At 53.7% G+C, this 17,738-nt stretch overlaps 1 protein-coding gene across 5 annotated transcripts in view; it reads left to right on the forward strand.

Moving 5' to 3' along the window:
* SMPD3 (sphingomyelin phosphodiesterase 3) overlaps positions 1-17,738 on the forward strand; it is an 80,426-nt gene that overhangs the window by 50,819 nt on the left and 11,869 nt on the right. For all 5 annotated transcript variants that reach the window (XM_016164418.2, XM_016164450.2, XM_016164434.2 and 2 more), the window contains 2 exons: positions 210-278; positions 15,587-17,133. In XM_016164418.2, coding sequence (XP_016019904.2) covers positions 15,799-17,133 — 1,335 coding nt within the window. In that variant the 5' untranslated portion in view covers positions 210-278; positions 15,587-15,798. The remainder of the gene's footprint in view (positions 1-209; positions 279-15,586; positions 17,134-17,738) is intronic.

The raw sequence follows: 17,738 nt of genomic DNA on the forward strand, positions 1-17,738 counted from the left end.
ACGAACCTTCACCCCCACCCCCTCTGGCTGCACTTAGTCTGTGGGGAAAGGGCCCACACCCTCTCCCTGGCGACAAGGAGGGTGCGGCAGTGCCTCAGGCAGCACGGGTGGGGCCCCTGGGTCACTGTACCTCACTCACCTGCACTGAGCTGTTCTGCTGTGGGTTGAGTTCCGGCCACCTCTGTGAACCATTCATTATCTTCTTTCAGGTCCTTGACTTCACAGTGACGCCCCTTCTTCAGACGGACAGAAAAGAAGGACCCACCAACTCCCCTCAGGTAAAAGAGGGGCTTCTGGAAGGGGAAGTGGTGCTCCAGGCCACTCTTCATAGGCTAGTTATTGTTTTATATAAAGAGGTGCTGTGTGAGATTGTTTAAGAGGTTCTGCTGCTTGGTTAAAAAGTCTGATAACACAGCTCTGGGGTAAGCAATCTTCAGCTGACTGTTTATCTGAACTAGTCCTGTGGAATACAACGCCAGCAGAGGAGGTATCTCTGATACACTCAAATCAAGGGAGGCAATACAAACCTCTAGGAAAAGGATTGAGGCAGCACTTCACAAAAATGAAGGAATACAATTCAAATATCCTGGAAAATGGAACCAGGTATCATTACCCAACAGACTATTTTTTAAAAGATTCAAATGCTAAAACCCAGAGCTGGTAAGAACGCTATGAAACAGGCATATCTCGAGCAACCTAGGTGGAAAGCAGTTCGACAATATACATATCAGAAGCTGTAAATTTTACCTGGTAATCCTACTCTTGAATCCATCCCAGAGAAATAATTCAAACTATTGGGCCATTATCAGGCATTAAAGCAGAAACTAGCAACACAGTGAGCCCCTGACAGTCGGAAACCTCAGTCCAGGAACAGGATTGCAAGACCATTATAAGAACTCTCTCCCTCCCAAATATTGGCAAATTAAATGTTTTCAGGGTTGCCAGGGAGATCACTAGGCTAGGGGTAGGGAGATTTGGAGGCCCAAGGTGATGGACACTGGATGGAAGACAAAAGAAGAGGTGAATTACTCCGGTGGTACACAGGGAGGAAGCTGATTAGAGACTTTACTAAGACCTCAGTAAGGGTAAGTGACACTGTAACCTTCAGGGACTGCAAAAAAGTAGTGAAGGTCTTGTTTTATGGGAATTGAGGGGAAGAACGAGCAAGATAAGGGGGATAGTGTGTGACTTTGCTGCTGTTACCTGGGAACTTATCTTGGAGGTAAGGAGTACTTGGTGCTGGATAGAGCTTATGTATATATTTTGAAGTGTTTGCCTACCATTTGCATTCAACCTTGGTGAGAAAAGTAGAAAGGAAAGGGAAATTGGAATCAGGTGACCTGGCTGTTCCTCTGTTTTCCCATCTGTAAATGGGACCAACAGTACCCACTTGGGGTGCTTGTACAGTATAGATGCACTGTCAGTATAAAGAGCACATTCAGGGAGCTGTGTGCTTTGCGACATCTGCTCCGATATTTTAAAGTGGATCTGTTAGTTCTGCTTGTCTGATGCTCATTTCTAGTCTCCCTTGTGTCTTTGTCATGGTCAGCTTGTAGCTGAGTCCCCATCTCACAGGGAGAAAGAATGGAAAGGAGAGAGGGAATGGGTTTTAGGTCCTGGTCAAGCTGCTGGTGGCCCCAGATGAGCCGGATTGCCAAAGCCACCCTAGCTGGACTCCAGGTCTGCAGGGGGCAGGGCTGACACTTGTCAATCAGTCATCGGGGGTTCCTATTATCTGCCAACTGTGTGTCCAACACACAGCTAAGGTCGGGTGATGGGAGAAAATACTGAGTGGCTTCAAGGGGATACAGGCCTCAGAGTTAGAACTCAGAACTCGCATTCCCTAGGACGGGAGGTTGAAGTGGCTGGGTGAGCACCTCACTTCTTACTCCCTACCTCTGAGCTCCAAGGTTGCTGGGGTCTGCCATATGGGTCCCTGGTCCTCAGAGACACCTATAGAGCCACACGCATAAAGTTCTCACTGCTTTTGTTTCGAGAGAAGGAATGTGCCAACATTGCTCCAGCCTCATCTCCTACCCTGTTTCTAACTGGGTACAGCTAAAGGCATGAGGAGCTGGTCAGCTTTCTGGTGTGCAGACCGCAAATGTACAGCAAATGCACAGAAACTGCCAGTTGTCAAGAAATGGCCTGTTTAAGCCAAAGGTCTCTAGTTATCCCTGGGGCCATAGAGTAGGGGACTGGCTGGGGTTTGGTGAAGAGACTGTCACTGTGACTTCTAAGCCCCAAGCCCCTCTGCTGCGGTCTCATCCTTTCACACAGATGAGGGCTGCAAGAGAATAGCCCCTGCAAAAGCATGGGGGAACTGTGCAGATCAAGAGCCCCTGGGACTCCAGAAGTAGAGGGGAACAGAGCCATCACACTGCCGGGCCTAACCTGCCCTTCCCTGCCAGATGTATCTTCCTGGTGACAAATGGGGCCACTGAAATTGAACACAGGAGCAATGTGGGCTGATGTGTAGTTTAAGAAGCTTCTACTAGCTGCCACGGGGACTGGAGGCGGGAAGGCCGGCTGCAGGGAGGTCAGGTGGTGGCCGCTGCAGTGTCTATGTGGGAGAGAGTGAGGCCTGGATTGGACATGACGGGCAGTGGGAATGAACACAGGGGTTAGGGAGGCAGAACTGTGGACTGGTGAGAGGAGGCAGGGCGTAGAGGACTGCTCGGGAGACAGAGTGGGAAGAGAACAATGATGGTGGCCCAGGACCACGGGGCAGAGAGCTGAGGGACAGATGAGGTTCAAGCAGCGTCAGCCTCCTGCTGAGCCTGTGTCTTAAAGCAAATCTTGTTGAAACTGCTTAGACTCTTTTCTCATTGGCGCTGACCTCTGTTCTGGAAATTTTCTTTCCAAGACTGCACCAGAAAGCCCGGTAAGACACCTGTCTAGTGATGGGATGGTGCAGGTAACCTCAAGCTGGGTGGCTACTCAGACCCTCAGCCAGCCAGAGGGTCATGCAGCCCTGCCTGGGCACAGGGCAAAGACCCAGCTAACATGCTAGGCTCTCACGCCTCTGAGCCTCTGAGCCTCTGGGCTGAAGGATTGCTAGAGGCTAGCTGGGACTGTTTGGTGCAGGTGGGATGCTAACCAGACATTCTAAGCATTTAAGTTAAACAAACCCGACTAGGGATAAACTATAAGTGAATGCATCAGATCCTCTTCTCAGGCCCATTTTGCAGAGCTGAGTCCCCCAACTCTGCTGGTCTGCAGTCTGGGATCTGGCAGTCATTGTGGCCTGGCAGGCAGGACTTCCTGAGTGACTCCACCTCTAGAGCCTACTCTTAGTGCTGACACTCCGCCTGACCTCCCTGCCTTGCTCACTACAGGCTCCACCCACCACCTACCACTTTCCTGTCTCCGTACCCTCTAGGAGGACACCCCCACACTCAAATATATACACCTAGAAAGCAAAGGCTCTGCCCCCAGAGATTCTTAGGCCCCTGCTGCAACATAACCTGAGCAGTCAGTGCTGCATCTGACTCATAGGGAATGTATCCTGAGCACCCCCGCCTACCAGTTTAATAGCTGCTGCCCTGGCCCTGCCCCTCACGGGCCCTGATGTGCACCTGTCCACCAGCACAGCCTGGCACTGGCTGACCTTGCCTGGCCTCTCAGCTCTGACCCCTAAGCATCAGGCATAGGCTGTTGGCTCCATCTCAAGCTGCAATCCACCTCAATGACCCCTGGACCAACCACACATACTGATCACTGGCAGAAGGTTCCAGTGGACTAACTTCCCCATGCCTACAGATTTACTTTGCTACCTATATTACCAGCCATAGCCTCTTTTCTGAGCAGAAATAGTTTCCACTAAAAATTGACAGATTAAAGCTCAGCTCCCCTGATGCTTCATGGTCTGGAAGACCATGGACACAAAGCAGAAATTGACTTTTTGGCCCCCACATCGAGGGGGTAGGAATGAGTGAGCCTCACACCTGGTCTGGACTCAGGGCAGAGGAGCATCATTATTACCATTTACGATGACGATCTTTCTTGAAGAGAGTCAGGTCTGGAGGGTAGTTCTGTCTAGATTCCTGGGAATCCAAGAGCTATCAATCAATAAGGCTTATTTTTGGTAAATGGGCTGATTAAATGCCAAATCAGAAGCCTTCCTCTTTTGGTCAGGATAGGACAGGTTATGCTGTGGCATATAATCCAAGGTTTTCTTCTCATCCCAATTACATGTGGGTTAGCTGGGGTCCTGCCTGCTCACGTCTCCTCACCCTGGGGACGGAGCTGAGATCGATGTGGTGGAGAAAGAACTCTGGAAAGTCTCACACCTGCTGTTAAGTACTCTGGCCCAGCAGTGACACATATCACTTTCGCTCACAGCTTACTGGTCAGAGCTAGTCATGTGATCCACCCACTCACAAGGGGACCAGGAAGTGCAGTCCTGCCTCCTGCCTAGCTGCTCTACGGACCAGAGAAAGTAAGGACAGAGTCCTGTGAGGCTTGGAGGCAGAGGTGAACAAAAAGGGGAAAGTCTACCAGGATCTTTACAAAAGCAAAGTGTCCTTATCTTTTTAAGTTAATCAGTCCTGAATGAAGACATGTCACTGTCCCCACTAGCATGTCTATACCAGAAATTTGGGGACACATAGCCTCCATGACCAGAGCTAAGAGTTCTTGCCACCCTTTTCAGAGGTGTAGAATTCAACAGCCAAGAGCAGTTGTAGTCAGAGCTACACTACCAGAGGGGCAGGTATGAGTTGGAACCCAGAGTCCAGAAGACCCTTGGAAGGCAGGTTTGGTGGCAGCAATTAGAGGGAACTTGGAGGGCCATAGACCCCTCCTCCCCCGTGACCTCTTCCCCATTGGTCTTTTCTGTGGACAATGACTAATTCACAGTCTTATGCAAGCTCTAAGTGTCACCCCCTGGGCAGCAGACTCCAGCAGCCCCCAATCTCCTCCCAATTACACATTCTAGAGTAGACCCTGGACAGCCCCGCAGGCAGGTCAGAGGCTTCCCCAAGCAAGCAGTCCACAGTTCAGCCTGAGCTGGGACATCCTCTCTCAGGGGCAGGGTGTTTTCTGGCTGGTTCTCTCAGAGCCAAGGGCTCCTATGGTACTGTGCAGAGGAGAGACCTGCGTATAGCAGTGGCCCAGGTACCAAGGTCTCTGAAAGGTCCCAGAACAAGGGCCTCAGCCCTCTGTGTTGGCCCTCTGTGGTGACTAAGTTCCAGCCTCCATCCAGAAATCCAGCCCTCAGGCCCAGCTGCCCAGGGCTGCCGGGAGGGTTGGTGAGATGCTGATGCCTGATTTTATTTACTCATCTGCACTGATTTGCTTTTTAATCTGCATAAATTCTCCTCTAGGACTCAGTTTGTTAAATGTTCTTTGCATAGAAGACTTCAGGCTGAATGTGAAACGGTTCCCTTCAGAAATATTTTAGCAGGTCTGTTCTGTTTTAGGAAGGTTTGTTGTCTTCATCTGTGCTCTCTGGTGCCTTGAAATGCCTACATACCACTCAGTCCGCCAATCCATTCCAGGAGAAAATGCTGTACTTGAAATGCAGCTGAACACTGGGTCTGCATCAATCCTGCCATTTGTGTAGACTTGTATTTAAAGTTCTACTCCCACAGAAAGTATGTTGTCATTTCTTCTTAAGCAAAGTATGTTCCAAGCCTTGTTCAGCTCATGAACCATTAACATCAGCCTTCGTGTCAGGGAAGCAGGGATTTTGCCGGGACAGAAGCCTCAACAGCAGAGCCTGAGAGAAGCAAAATTCCTCCTGATGTCCACCCAAGGAGTGTCTCTCCTGAGAGTGGAAGTGGCACTGGCCAGCTGGGAGCTTGCTGGGGCTGGCACTCAGTCATGCGGCAGCTATCACAGAGCTCACCTGAGGGAGGTGACATTGTTTCTGGAGAGTGGGGATCCTCTCCTGTTGTCCAGGTTCTTGATGTCTCGAACAAAGAATTGAGCAAGGCACCAAAATACAGTAGAAAATAAAAGTTTTACTAGAAGGGAAAGCAGACTTCCAGACATGGAAGTGGGCCTGAGCAAGAGAAGTGTAGCTCAAAAGGCCTGGTTACAAAGCCTTCAGGGTTTTTATCCCTTTTTGCTGTGGGTGGTTACTTTTCTTAGAGGGGTGGGCTTCCTTGATTGACAACTAAGATTGACAGGACTCAGCGATACATCATTTTGCGTTCTGAGCATGTTTGTTCCCAGAATTCAGTCTGTTATAATGATGTTAATGAACTTCCAGGCATATGCATCATATTATAATGATGGCATAATGAGGTGAGTTGAAGGTTGTTGGAGTCTTCATTGCGCAGGTGTAAGTGACTGGCTTAAATTGGTATCTAATTCTCTGCCTACTGGTTTCTTTGTGAGTTAAAAAATGCCTTCGGGCTTGCTTAATTGTGGGCGGATTAGGACAGACCCCTTCTAGGATAGGATGACTTCAGTGTCTTTGCAGGAGGATCAGAAACCCCCTAACTTTCCTACCTACCTCTTTTCTAAGAGCCATGAACCCCCTTACTATTAGTATGGATGTTGAGGGACCCGACATCTCTTTTTCCATATCCGCTTCCTGTTGAAAATGGCCATAGTCCCTGCCTACAAGGGTTGCACGGAGCTCTTTCCCTTTCTGCCTCAGTCAGGGTGGGGTCTTGGGTTTCCTGCTGAAGTGCCACCTCAGTCCCTAGATAAGGAAAAGAAGATACAAACTCGTTATTTAAATCATATAACTATTAATTTCTATTACTGATTTGCCTATAGAGTAAAGGGAAACAGGCTTGGTTAATATAGTTCTTAAAGAGTAAAAAAAGACCTTTGGCCTAAAGTCTCCTCCCCTCTCAGACTCTAAGGGCCCTGTCTGACTTAACACCATTTCTGCTAACAATGGGCTGATGACCCTTATTAATAGCCAGAGGATCTGAGTCACCAATTTGGGACAATTATCAGGATTTGAGGAAGAGGGCTTTTTTCCCTAAGAAAGGAAAAAAACAACTAGGTTTACTAAAAAGATAAGAACTCTGTAAGAGATGTCTCATTTCCTTTCCCGCTAAAAGATTAAGAATTTTACAAGTGATGTCCAGTCTCAACATGACCTGCTCGGGAGTTCCAGGATCTCCTGATTATGGACATTTGTGAGGCCAGCCTCAGGCACAGATCTTAGCGTCTGGGTAGGCTTAGAGCATTTGAAGTAACAGCTGTACTCATCTAGATGCTCAGCTGTTGGCATGTGGCCTCCTGATTTTGGCCTCACTTAAGGAAGTTGAGGCCTCCTTTCCCCCGCAGTCATGACTACCTGCTCCATTCCTGCCCTAGAGCCACCCTTGCAGGAGCCCTGTGGGCTTCGGCTTCCTGCAGACTCAAAGCAGATGAATGTGGCTGCAGGCAGGTTCTTGAGAATAATACAAGGGTCCGTGGGAATGAAAGATGCTGCTCCAGATGGCTCAGCTGTGGATTTAGGTGCCAGCCACCACACAGCCTTCTCCTTAAAGGCCCCCTTTTTAGTCACCAATAGATGATTCTGGAATGGCAGGCAGTTGAGAATGGGGTGGCCAGATTTCAAACTCAGCCCCCTCCTGTGATGAAGCCCACATTCTCCAGGGCAACTGCCTCATGTGAATGCAACACAAGGTCCTGAACTGAGGGGTGCTGCTATTTTAAACATTAGGTTGGTTCAGGAACCCCTGGAGCATATACCTCCAACCTGGCTTGAAATTTGCTTTCCAGTCACGCAAGAATCAGCTTAATCTGGGCTCTCTGAGTTCTGACATGGAAATGCCGAGGCTGATTGAAGGAGTGCCACAGAGCTGCTCGCAGCCTGTTCCTATTCTCAGAAACCACATGATGCATTAATAGCTCCCATGGAAAGTTTCTTTGAAAATTTTATGGCCCCTTTGCCTGCACCTGGCTTCTGCAGAAGCCTGTCACTTGGGCTTGCACAAACAGTACACAACAGACAGTTCTGCGAGAGATGGAGGCCCCAACATCCCCTGCACCATCCTCACCCCCAACTAGGATGGTGGGGCATCATCTTTGTCAACCAATCAGCCACATGAAGAGAAAACTTTGAAGGCTCCAGCTGTATCTTGAGGGCCTTTGCAGCAAGAAAATATCAGTAAAAGTAATAAAAATATTACTAGAGATGTGGCAGGCTCTATGTTAAGTGCTACCCATGCATCATCTCCAACTACCCTGAAATAGTGCTATTATGCATGCTTAAAAGATGAGGAAACTATGGCCCAGAAAGTCAGTTATGCAGCTTATCCAATATGCAGCAGGGGGATCTGAGCCCGGCACACGTGACACCAGAGTTTGTGCTTATAACATCTGCACTGCTGCCTCCTAAGGGATGCTCATTGGGCACAAACCATAGGCACCAGGTTTCAAAGGGCCTTCGAGGACTCAAGAAGGTGAAATCCCTTTGCCCAGTGGGCAGGCCAGGGAGTGCAAGAGGAGGTTTTCACAGGACAGGAATTGATAAGAATTGAGTTTTAGAAAGATCATGTAGCTGGTATAGACAGGATCCCTTTGGTGGCAATTGACAAGCAAAGAACAGGGTAATTTGCTGACTCATTAACTAGAAAGTCTAGGGGTTGTATTGGCTTCAGGCACAGGGAAATTGGAGCTCAAAGATATAATCATGACTTGGCCTCTCTCCTGGCCCTAGGGTGTTTTCCTCTGAATTGAATTCACTCTCAAGGAAGGCCCCAGAAGCTTCAGGCTCTTAGTGCTTCCATCTCAGATAAAAGGTAGGCAGGCCTCTTTGCTGAGAGGTCCAATAAGAGCTCTAAGGACAGCTTGGGTCATGCGACCATTCAGCTTGGGGTCAGGGGGCTGTGGGGCTGATTGGCCTGGTGTGGCTCACTGCCCTCCCTGTGGATTGGAACAGGGTAGACAAAAGTGGGCCTGCCACAGCCAGAAGGATAAAACAGGCTAGGACTTAGGCCCGGGTTGGTGCCTGAGACCCACGAGGAGCTCCTGGGTTGGTGCGGGGAGGGTGACCTGATGGGCAAACAGAAACGTACCTGATTAGAGGGACAGTTGGGGGCTGTGCAGGGCAGGGAGGGCATAGGAGGGGTAGGGAGGCTGGGGAGGGTTTCAAGGAAGGGGAAGCAGGTGCTTTGGATCTAAAAGGGTGAATAGGCGTTTACCTGGCACAGCTGTACTGCTGGGAGCCACTACTACGGCACACATGTTCATGCCGGACCCCAGGCCCCAGTTCTGTCTCTGGATGTGGCTTTCAGGGATTAGTCGGGATTTGTCTGACCCGCATCACTCAGAAAGGCATCCTCTTCAGTTATGCTTTCTGTCCTCCCAGCTACGAGTTGACTCTAAGTTTCAGCAGCTCAGAGATCACGTTGCCATGCCAACCCTTCCCTGGCAGTCATCCAAGCAGAAATGGGCCAGCCCAATCTCGGGTCTGCTGGCGGATGCGAGCACATTCCAGTAATTGGATTGGAGCAATCCTCTCAGCCTTTCCTGCGGAAACCTGGGGCTTGGCCCAGCTCCTGCTAGACACGAGCCTGTGGACACAAAGACGATGCGAGGAGGTATCGTCTGCTCCAGGACTCCCAGCTTTGCTGCTGGATAGAAGGCTTAGGGGCCTGAGGACCAGATGGAAAAGCTATGAAGGAGGAACAGGTCCTATCCTAGCCTCACACAGAACAACGCCTGACCCTTATCAACTTCCCAGAAATTCCGCCAAGGCTTAGAGATCCCAAAAGATGGTGCAGCTTTCCTCAGTGGGTTGCCTCAGCCAGCAGCACTGGTCTGGCTCACCTTCCCACTGTAGGAGAAATTCAAATTCAAAGTCAGTATCACCTAGGACCCTTTGAGCCTCTGTAAAGCAGGTCTTATGTAGCAACATACATGCCAGGCCCATGTCCCAGGGAGATGGCAAATGGAATGGTACCAGTGTTATTTGGCACACAGTAACAGAGGTCTTGTCCACCGCAGCTTGCCCACAAAAGCCTTTGGGCATCCATCCCACCCCTTTAACACCCAAACAGGGCCAGGCCTAGCCAGGCCCCATTCCCGAGGATGCCCTCCCCAGGGGATGACAGGCAGCCAGCCCCGGAGCCCTCAGGACAGTGTGTAGGGGTGAAGGGTTGGGGAGGAGGGCTTTGGTTTAGGCCCCTGAGCAGTCCAAGTGCCCCCTTCCCATGCTGTGGTGGCTGCAGGCCACAGGCTGGCAATCAGTTCTCTCAGTGTTGACAATTCACTGCAGGTCATCAATAATCTGGAGGAGTAACTGCTGCGAGGAGCTGCTTGCTGTCAATGCCCAGGAGTGGCAGGGCCTATGGCCTCCTGGGTCCTGCCCAGGACCTGACCAAGCACTTTCTCTCCCATCTAGATTGAGGGTCATCTGGGCTCCCAAACCTCCCTGGGCAAGTACACTTCCTACCTGGGTCAACCTGCGAACAATGGCCCTCTCTGCTCCGTCTGTCCTGGCTCCATGGCCCAGTCTCCTTGTCACAGTCAGACACAGTCAGTCCTTGCTGCAGGGAGAGGAACAAGTTAATGAAGGTCAGGGCCTCCAGTCTAAACAGAGTGGACAGTATCTCTGAGGACCCAAAGGCCCTTCAAGGCAGTCAGGGACCTGGAAGTTCAGCAGGTGGCCTCAGGCTGCCCCCGGAACAGTGCACAGATCAGCTTGTTCCACCTTTAAACTCTGCTGAATCCACAAGCTGGGAGAGCAAACAGGGCACACAGGGGCCAACCTCAGAGTAAGAGAGATCACGGAGGTCCTACAAGGAGGAGGCAGGTAGGGAAGGAAACAGCCAGCCATGTTAGTGGCCCAGCCCCCTTTAATCCTCATGATAGCCCACACCCCTGTATCATAAATGACAAGACAGGCTCAACGAGCCAGACTCTATAATGTCAGAGTTTCATCCAGGTCAGTCTGAGCCCCAAGCACAAGCCAAGTGTGCAGTAATGTAGCAGGGGTATGGGGCAAGGCTGGGGTCTCCACTTCTAGGACAGAGAAGTTGCCCTCCCTTGGGAGCACTGTGTAGCCCTTCACATTGACCCTAGGGCTCAGGAATGACCATGAGGACCTGAGGACATCTGGGACTCCAGCCCAGCTCTGGTGACCATGGTATAGGGGCCAAGGGCAGCCACACACCAGGATTCATAAGGGATAAACCAAGGGGTCACCGTCGCCTTAAAAAAGGAACCTGAAAGAGCAACCCCGGGGACAGGCCAGTGGTGACAACTCAGCATGCCTGGCCTTTGAGCAACCTGTCAGCTCCATCGGATACCCATGGTGGACTTTGCCCGGCAAAGGTGCCAGCCCCAGGGCACAGAGGTGAGGAAGGTGTTCCTCGCTGGAGGGAGAGCTGGACCAGGCCTCCCACAATGTCTCACCTGGCCAAGGGGTGCAGGCAAGAGAAAGGGCCCAGACGGGGCGCAGGCTAGGCGCCTATGAGCCTGCATCATGCCCTGCCACCCCTGGAGGACTCTGGGATTCACTGAGAAGTTGCCAGCCTCCAGTGTTTAACTCTCGCTCTCCTCTTTCATGGGAAAAGTGTGCATCAGACTAATTAATGCGTTGTTGTTTGTTTACCCTCCTTTCATTTCACTGAGACAAAATAATTAACCACAGAGCTTTAGAAACCAGCCCCATTGGTAGCAATCCCTTTTGTGTCAACTGCATCAGCAGCTCCTGTACACAGACGCAGGGGCTGCAGGCAGAAGCCAGGCAGGTGAGCAGTGCCTGGAGGCTCCTGGCCACAGCGCTGCTGAAAGGGGCCGGGGAGGGGCTCTGGGCAGGGGAATCCAGGGCAGCGAAGGGCTAGGATGGCAGACAGGAGGGGCTGGTACGCCTGGATCTGCCACATCGAGAAGGACTGCTGTGGTGGCTACTGCTCCTTGTTAGCCCCCTGAATGGGGACCAAAAACATTTCTATGACCGGCGCAGGGGAGGCAGAAAAATCAGGTCTGGCCACTCACCTCCGCTGCAGGTAGGGCTGGGGAGAGACCTTGACCAGAAGGGTTTCTGGGGCCACAGCAGAAGTGAAGAGGACACAGTGCAGCTGAGCAGGGAGACCCCCCTCCAGTGCTGTTAGACCCTAATCTACCAGTGTTGGGGACAAGCCATGCAGGAGAACCGACGGTTAGTGACTTTCTCCCAGGAAGACTTTTTACGAAGCAAAGCACATTCACTCTGATCCACAGGGAGTCCCGGCATCCCGAGGAGCACAGGCCAGCTGTGCTTAGAGGGCAGCATGGTGTGGGCAGCGCAGACCCTCCTCTCCCACATTCTTTCTTCAGAACTGTCCTCACACCCAGGGCTCGGCCAAGCCTGAGTCCCGACACAATGTGACAGTGCCCCTCAGGGCAGATAAGCCCACCCGCGCCATCTTCACAGACTCACCCTTGAGGCAGCAGGGCCTGTATTCCCATCAGTCATTTCTTCACTTGTTCTTTCCCTCCACAAACTCTTGGGGCCCACGGTCTGGGACCAATGGAGTCCCAGCCCACTTGTGGGACCCAGATATGGAACAGCTGTGGCTTCTGGCAGGATGACAGTACAGTATGGAGAGGGCTTGGGGGGGTGGGTCACAAGCATTCTTGGTGGGTGGCAACTCGGCTGGGCCCTGGCAGGTAAGGAAGAGACAAGGCGGGAAAGGGCTTTCAGGCAGAGCGCCCGGCAGGTGCAAAGGCCTGGAGGTCAGACAGCAGCACGTGCCTGAGGTGCTGGGGGCCCTTCCTGCCAGAGCGGCCCAGTGAGGGCTGGGCAAGGAACATAAACGGTCCCTAGACAGAGACTGGGAGACTGGACTTTGTCCCCCAGGACAATGGGACAGCCAAAGGGGAAATACGATCAGACTGTTTAGGAAGCTCCTTCTGACCACTGTGCAGACTGTGGGTTTGTGGCCCGTGAGTGAGGATAGGACAGTGCTGGGTGGGTGGGGCAGGCGCTCGAGTGAAGATGGTGTCAGCTGGGCTGGGGTGGTGACCTCAGGCCATAGAGGAGGAGGAGGATCTGAGGGAGACTTGAAAGGGGCCTGCTCCATGGTATTGGGATGTTAGCCAAGTGTCTCCAGGAACCTGGCTTAGACCCCTACCCCCCCCCCCCAGGCATCTCACGCTCCCCACACCCAGGGACTGGACCTGCGGGCTCCTCCTCTGGGCCCTGTTGGTCCAGGCAGCCGTGTCCTTTCCTGTTATTCTTACTCCAGCCAGTCTGAAGCCATCAGGCTCCACGCAAAGACATGTGCCCGAGTGTGTACACACTGTGTGCCAAGGGCAGCCCAATCCATTAGCCCATGTGGGAGAGCAAGTGGGCTGTCGCCCCCACTCCAGATTAAGCTCAAATGAAATTGTTGAGATTTTCAAAAAAGAACAAATAAGTACATCAGATGGTAGGCATGGGAGGACTCTGGACAGCCACCAGCCTCTCCAAGCACTCAGCCACGAGCACTGAGCCACAAAGGGGGCATAGCTCTGCTGTAGGATTAGACGAGATCGTGCGCACAGAGGTCAGCAGGCTTGCAATAAGTTGACCTATTTTAGCCACTGTCATAAAATGATCTCGGGGCTCCAGGCCAATGGTCTGGCCTGATTTCACAGGACCCCTGAAGCAGTTGACCCCAGCGGCAAGGCCATCAGGGTTTAGGCACCCCCTGCCCAGGACTTGGGCTGGGTATGGAGGAGGTAGTGATGGTCACTGGCTGGGTCTAGGGCTCCAGGGCAGGATGTTGTGGGAAAGGACACTGTGATGGCCCTCTGGTCTCACCAGGTCCTTGACGTGAGCCTCATTGTTCACACCTGAGTGAGGGGCCCTGCCCCAAGCGGATTAGAACCCCAGGCAGAGCCACCACCGCTGCTCTTGGACAGAGGTCATGTACTTACCAGATTTAATGGAGGCCAGAGCAGAGCTGTCTGCAAAGGGGCCATTCCCCTGGGCTCCTGGTCTGAGGGCCGTGGTCTGAGCGGACTCACCTGCTCCCCCGAACTGTAACCTTCTGGTGTTCGCCTCAAGGTGATTTCCCCTGAAGAAAGTAAAACCTTTATGAAACACATTCTCCAGAACCAGACACAGCCATCAGCTTAGGTTCATCTTTAGACATTTAGCTCTGGTTTGGGGATGAGTCCCCCACCACTACCACCACATCAGCCCTGGACAGGGTGGCCACGGAGTGTGCTTGGGTGACTGACCTGCGTCACAGAAACTCCCCCTTCCTACACCGTGGGCCTGAAGGCAGCACAGACCAACGTCCACTGACTCACCCATTTCCTGAGCTGCTGCTGCTACAGCCCCTTCTTTCAAGAAGCCACACACTGGCTGGGGAGGTAGCCCCATCCCATAAGCTTTTATGAACTAGAACTGCAGAGACCAGGCCACACACAAGAGGGAAGGAATCCCCAGTGGAGACACCTAAGCCACTTGGCCAGGGAGTGGGTAGTGCAAAGTGGCCTCTCTGGAAAGGTGATTTCTAAGCGAAGTCCTAGAAGAAAAGGGTTGAGCTAGGTGAGGGGCAGAGAGTGGAAAACAGCAGGGCATGGACAGGAAGCCAGGTCCCAGCGAGTGGGAGGTGGGGCCGCAGGCACGGGCAGGGCGGCGGGGTCGAGGTGTCTGTGACACAGATCAGCCATTGTGCGGAGGATGGCCTGACAGAGAGGAGGTGAAGCGGGTAAAGCAAGATGCCATCCTGGACAAGCCTGAAGCTCAGGGGGGCCTTTGGTGGATAGGAAGGACTGTGGGACATGGGGACTGAGGGAGAGGAGAGTCCAGGTGACACCCAGGTCCCTGCTGAGGTGACCAGGGAGGCAGGGGAAAGGGAGGATGCGGGACCGAGACAGATGGCAACACAGACGCAGACACACACACCCCGCCCCACGGTGCCAGGGCAGAAGCCGGCCTGGGTCTGCGAGAGTGAGCAGGAATGACTCCCTTAGCTGATTTGGTCATGAAAACTCTGTATTATGCTCCCGAAAGCTTCACCGTAGCATGATCACTGTGGGTCCTGGGGGCTGGGCAAACACTCTAGACTCCTGTCTTTATAGAGTCTACGTTGAGCATAATAAATGCACCTGGAGGCCTCTCCTGGGTGGAGCCTTGGGGCCTGCTCTGAGTCAGCGACCGGGGTGGACTCATCCCAGCAACTGCAGGCTCGGCTGGGCCCTGGCACTGCATCTTCGGGGCCTAGGTGAGAAGCTTGGGCCAGACCTTCCAAGCCCCAGAGAGCTTCTCCCAGCTGTCCTATGTGGTTCGTTCCCGCTCCATTCTGGCCTAGTGGGCACTCAGCGACAGGGAGGCGGCTGCGTCTGCGGCTCTTCTCAGGCTCACCCCGGGCTCCTGATGGGCTTCCAGCTGCTCCAGGCCAGTGTCAGGCCCAGGCATTTTCTAGGATCCCTAGCCTGCCTCCCCAGCATCCACAAAGCTGTGTTCTTCTGAAATCCTGGGCCAGATTTCAAGCAATTAGGTTACAAGGTCAAGATGGTCAGTTATAGGCAGTCACGGCACCAAGCTGCTTACTCCAAGAGAACCAAACACACACAGGCTAACGGAATGTGCTAGGGAGCAGGGACAGAGTGAACAGGGACGATAGCCCCAGCATCCAATCTGCTCCCCTAAAGAAGAATAAAAGCCCCCTTACCTTCTGTCTTGCAGGTTCTTCAGCAGACCTCGGTGGCCCAGCATGGCCCACTGCGGTGAACCATGACTGGCTGGCCAGCGCTTACCACTGACCATCCAGAGTCGCATCTCACCAGGAGGTGACCCCTCCTCCAGCTGCCCCACACTCACCCGCCCCACCCAGGAAAGTGCCCGGGCTGCCACGGACACCATGTAGTAGGGCCGGCTGCGGCGCCCAGTGAGCTGCGATGGTTTTGTACACAACCCCCTTTCCCAGTAGCTGTCTGTCCGCCCTGCACACTGTGTCCTGGGCCCTCATCTTCCCATGCTACTGGCTGCTGGACCGGCTCTTGGCCTTGTTCATCCCCGACCCCTGCCAGAAGTACCAGCTGCTCTGCATCGTGCTCTTCACGCCCATCTACCTGGGCTTCCTGGTCACCTCGCTGCCCTTCGCGTTTCTCGGGTTCCTCGTCTGGCTCCCCCTGCAGTCTGCCCGCAGGCCCTACGTCTACTCCCGGCTGGAGGACAAGGGCCCAGCCGGCGGGGCTGCCCTGTTGAGTGAATGGAAGGGTACAGGTCCTAGCAAAAGCTTCTGCTTTGCCACCGCCAACGTCTGCCTCCTCCCCGACTCACTGGCCAGGCTCAACAACGTTTTTAACACCCAAGCACGGGCCAAAGAGATTGGGCAGAGAATCCGCAATGGGGCCAGTCGGCCCCAGATCAAAATCTACATTGATTCGCCCACCAATACCTCCATCAGCGCAGCCAGCTTCAGCAGCCTGGTGTCACCACAGGGCAGCGACGGCATGGCCCGGGCCATCCCTGGCAGCATTAAGAGGACGGCCTCTGTGGAATACAAGGGCAATGGTGGGCGTCACCCCAGTGATGAGGCAGCCAATGGCCCGGCCTCCAGTGACCCAGCTGACTGCAGCAGCCTTGAGCATGCCTGCATCGTGCGCATCAGTGGCGATGAGGGGGGCCGGCTCCCTGAAGCTGACGACCCTGCCACTGGGGGCCAGGCCAGGAATGGGGCTGGCGGGGGCCCGCGGGGCCAGACACCCAACCACAGTCAGCGGGACGGGGACTCAGGGAGCCTGGGCAGCCCCTCTGCCTCCCGGGAGTCCCTGGTGAAGGCGAAAGCCGGGTTGGATGGCGGCAGTGGGGACCCAGGCGCCACCTACAGCAAGGCCCCGCACAAGGCCTCGGTGGTGAAGAAGGCAGCGGCACGCAAGAGGCGGCACCCAGATGAGGCTTTTGACCATGAGATCTCAGCTTTCTTCCCTGCCAACCTGGACTTCCTGTGTCTGCAGGAGGTGTTCGACAAGCGGGCGGCCACTAAGTTGAAAGACCAGCTGCACGGCTACTTCGAGTACATCCTGTACGATGTCGGGGTCTACGGCTGCCAAGGCTGCTACGGCTGCCAAAGCTGTTGCTGCTGCTGCCAAGGCCGCTGCAGCTTCAAGTGTCTCAACAGCGGCCTCTTCTTTGCCAGCCGCTACCCCATCATGGATGTGGCCTATCACTGTTACACCAACGGGAAGGGCACCGACGGCCTGGCCTCTAAGGGAGCGCTGTTTCTCAAGGTAGGAAGCCTGGGCCCCACCCGAGGTCCCACACCGGCCTGTCCCAGAGCCACAGGGGAGGTGAGATGCAACCTGGGGGTCTTCCCTCTCTGGGTGGGTTGGGAGCAGACGAGACCTTTCATGGAGCCAAACCAGAAGGCCCCTAGCTCAGGGACAAAAAAAAAACAGAAATGCAGGGACAAGAGCCAAGGTTCTAGGATCAGACAGACCTCGCCGGGTGATCGCAGGCAAGTTTCCCAGACCTCTGAGCCACCATTTCCGCATCTGTAAAGTGGGGGCCACACGGAGACGACTCACGGGGTGGAAATGAGCCTGAGCGGTGAGGCCTGGGAGGCCTCCCGGAGCTGGTGGTGAAGGCGGCTGGGTGATGACGGCACGGTGGCGATGGGCAGGAGGAGGATGCCGAGGCTGCCGCCTGTAACGCCGCAGACGTCCACAAGGGGGCAGACCAATAAAGACCGATGATTGCGGGTCCCCGGCCCATTACCACGCCTGCTCGCGTAGCCACCATCCTCACTGACCAGGGCGTCCTCTTGCTCCTGGCTATCACGCAGCTGCCACGCCAGGCACTCTGCCCACCAGCCCAAGGCTTTGCTTCCATAGTC

This window comes from Rousettus aegyptiacus, unplaced genomic scaffold, assembly GCF_014176215.1.
Source record: "Rousettus aegyptiacus isolate mRouAeg1 unplaced genomic scaffold, mRouAeg1.p scaffold_m13_p_14, whole genome shotgun sequence".
NCBI lineage: Eukaryota > Metazoa > Chordata > Mammalia > Chiroptera > Pteropodidae > Rousettus > Rousettus aegyptiacus.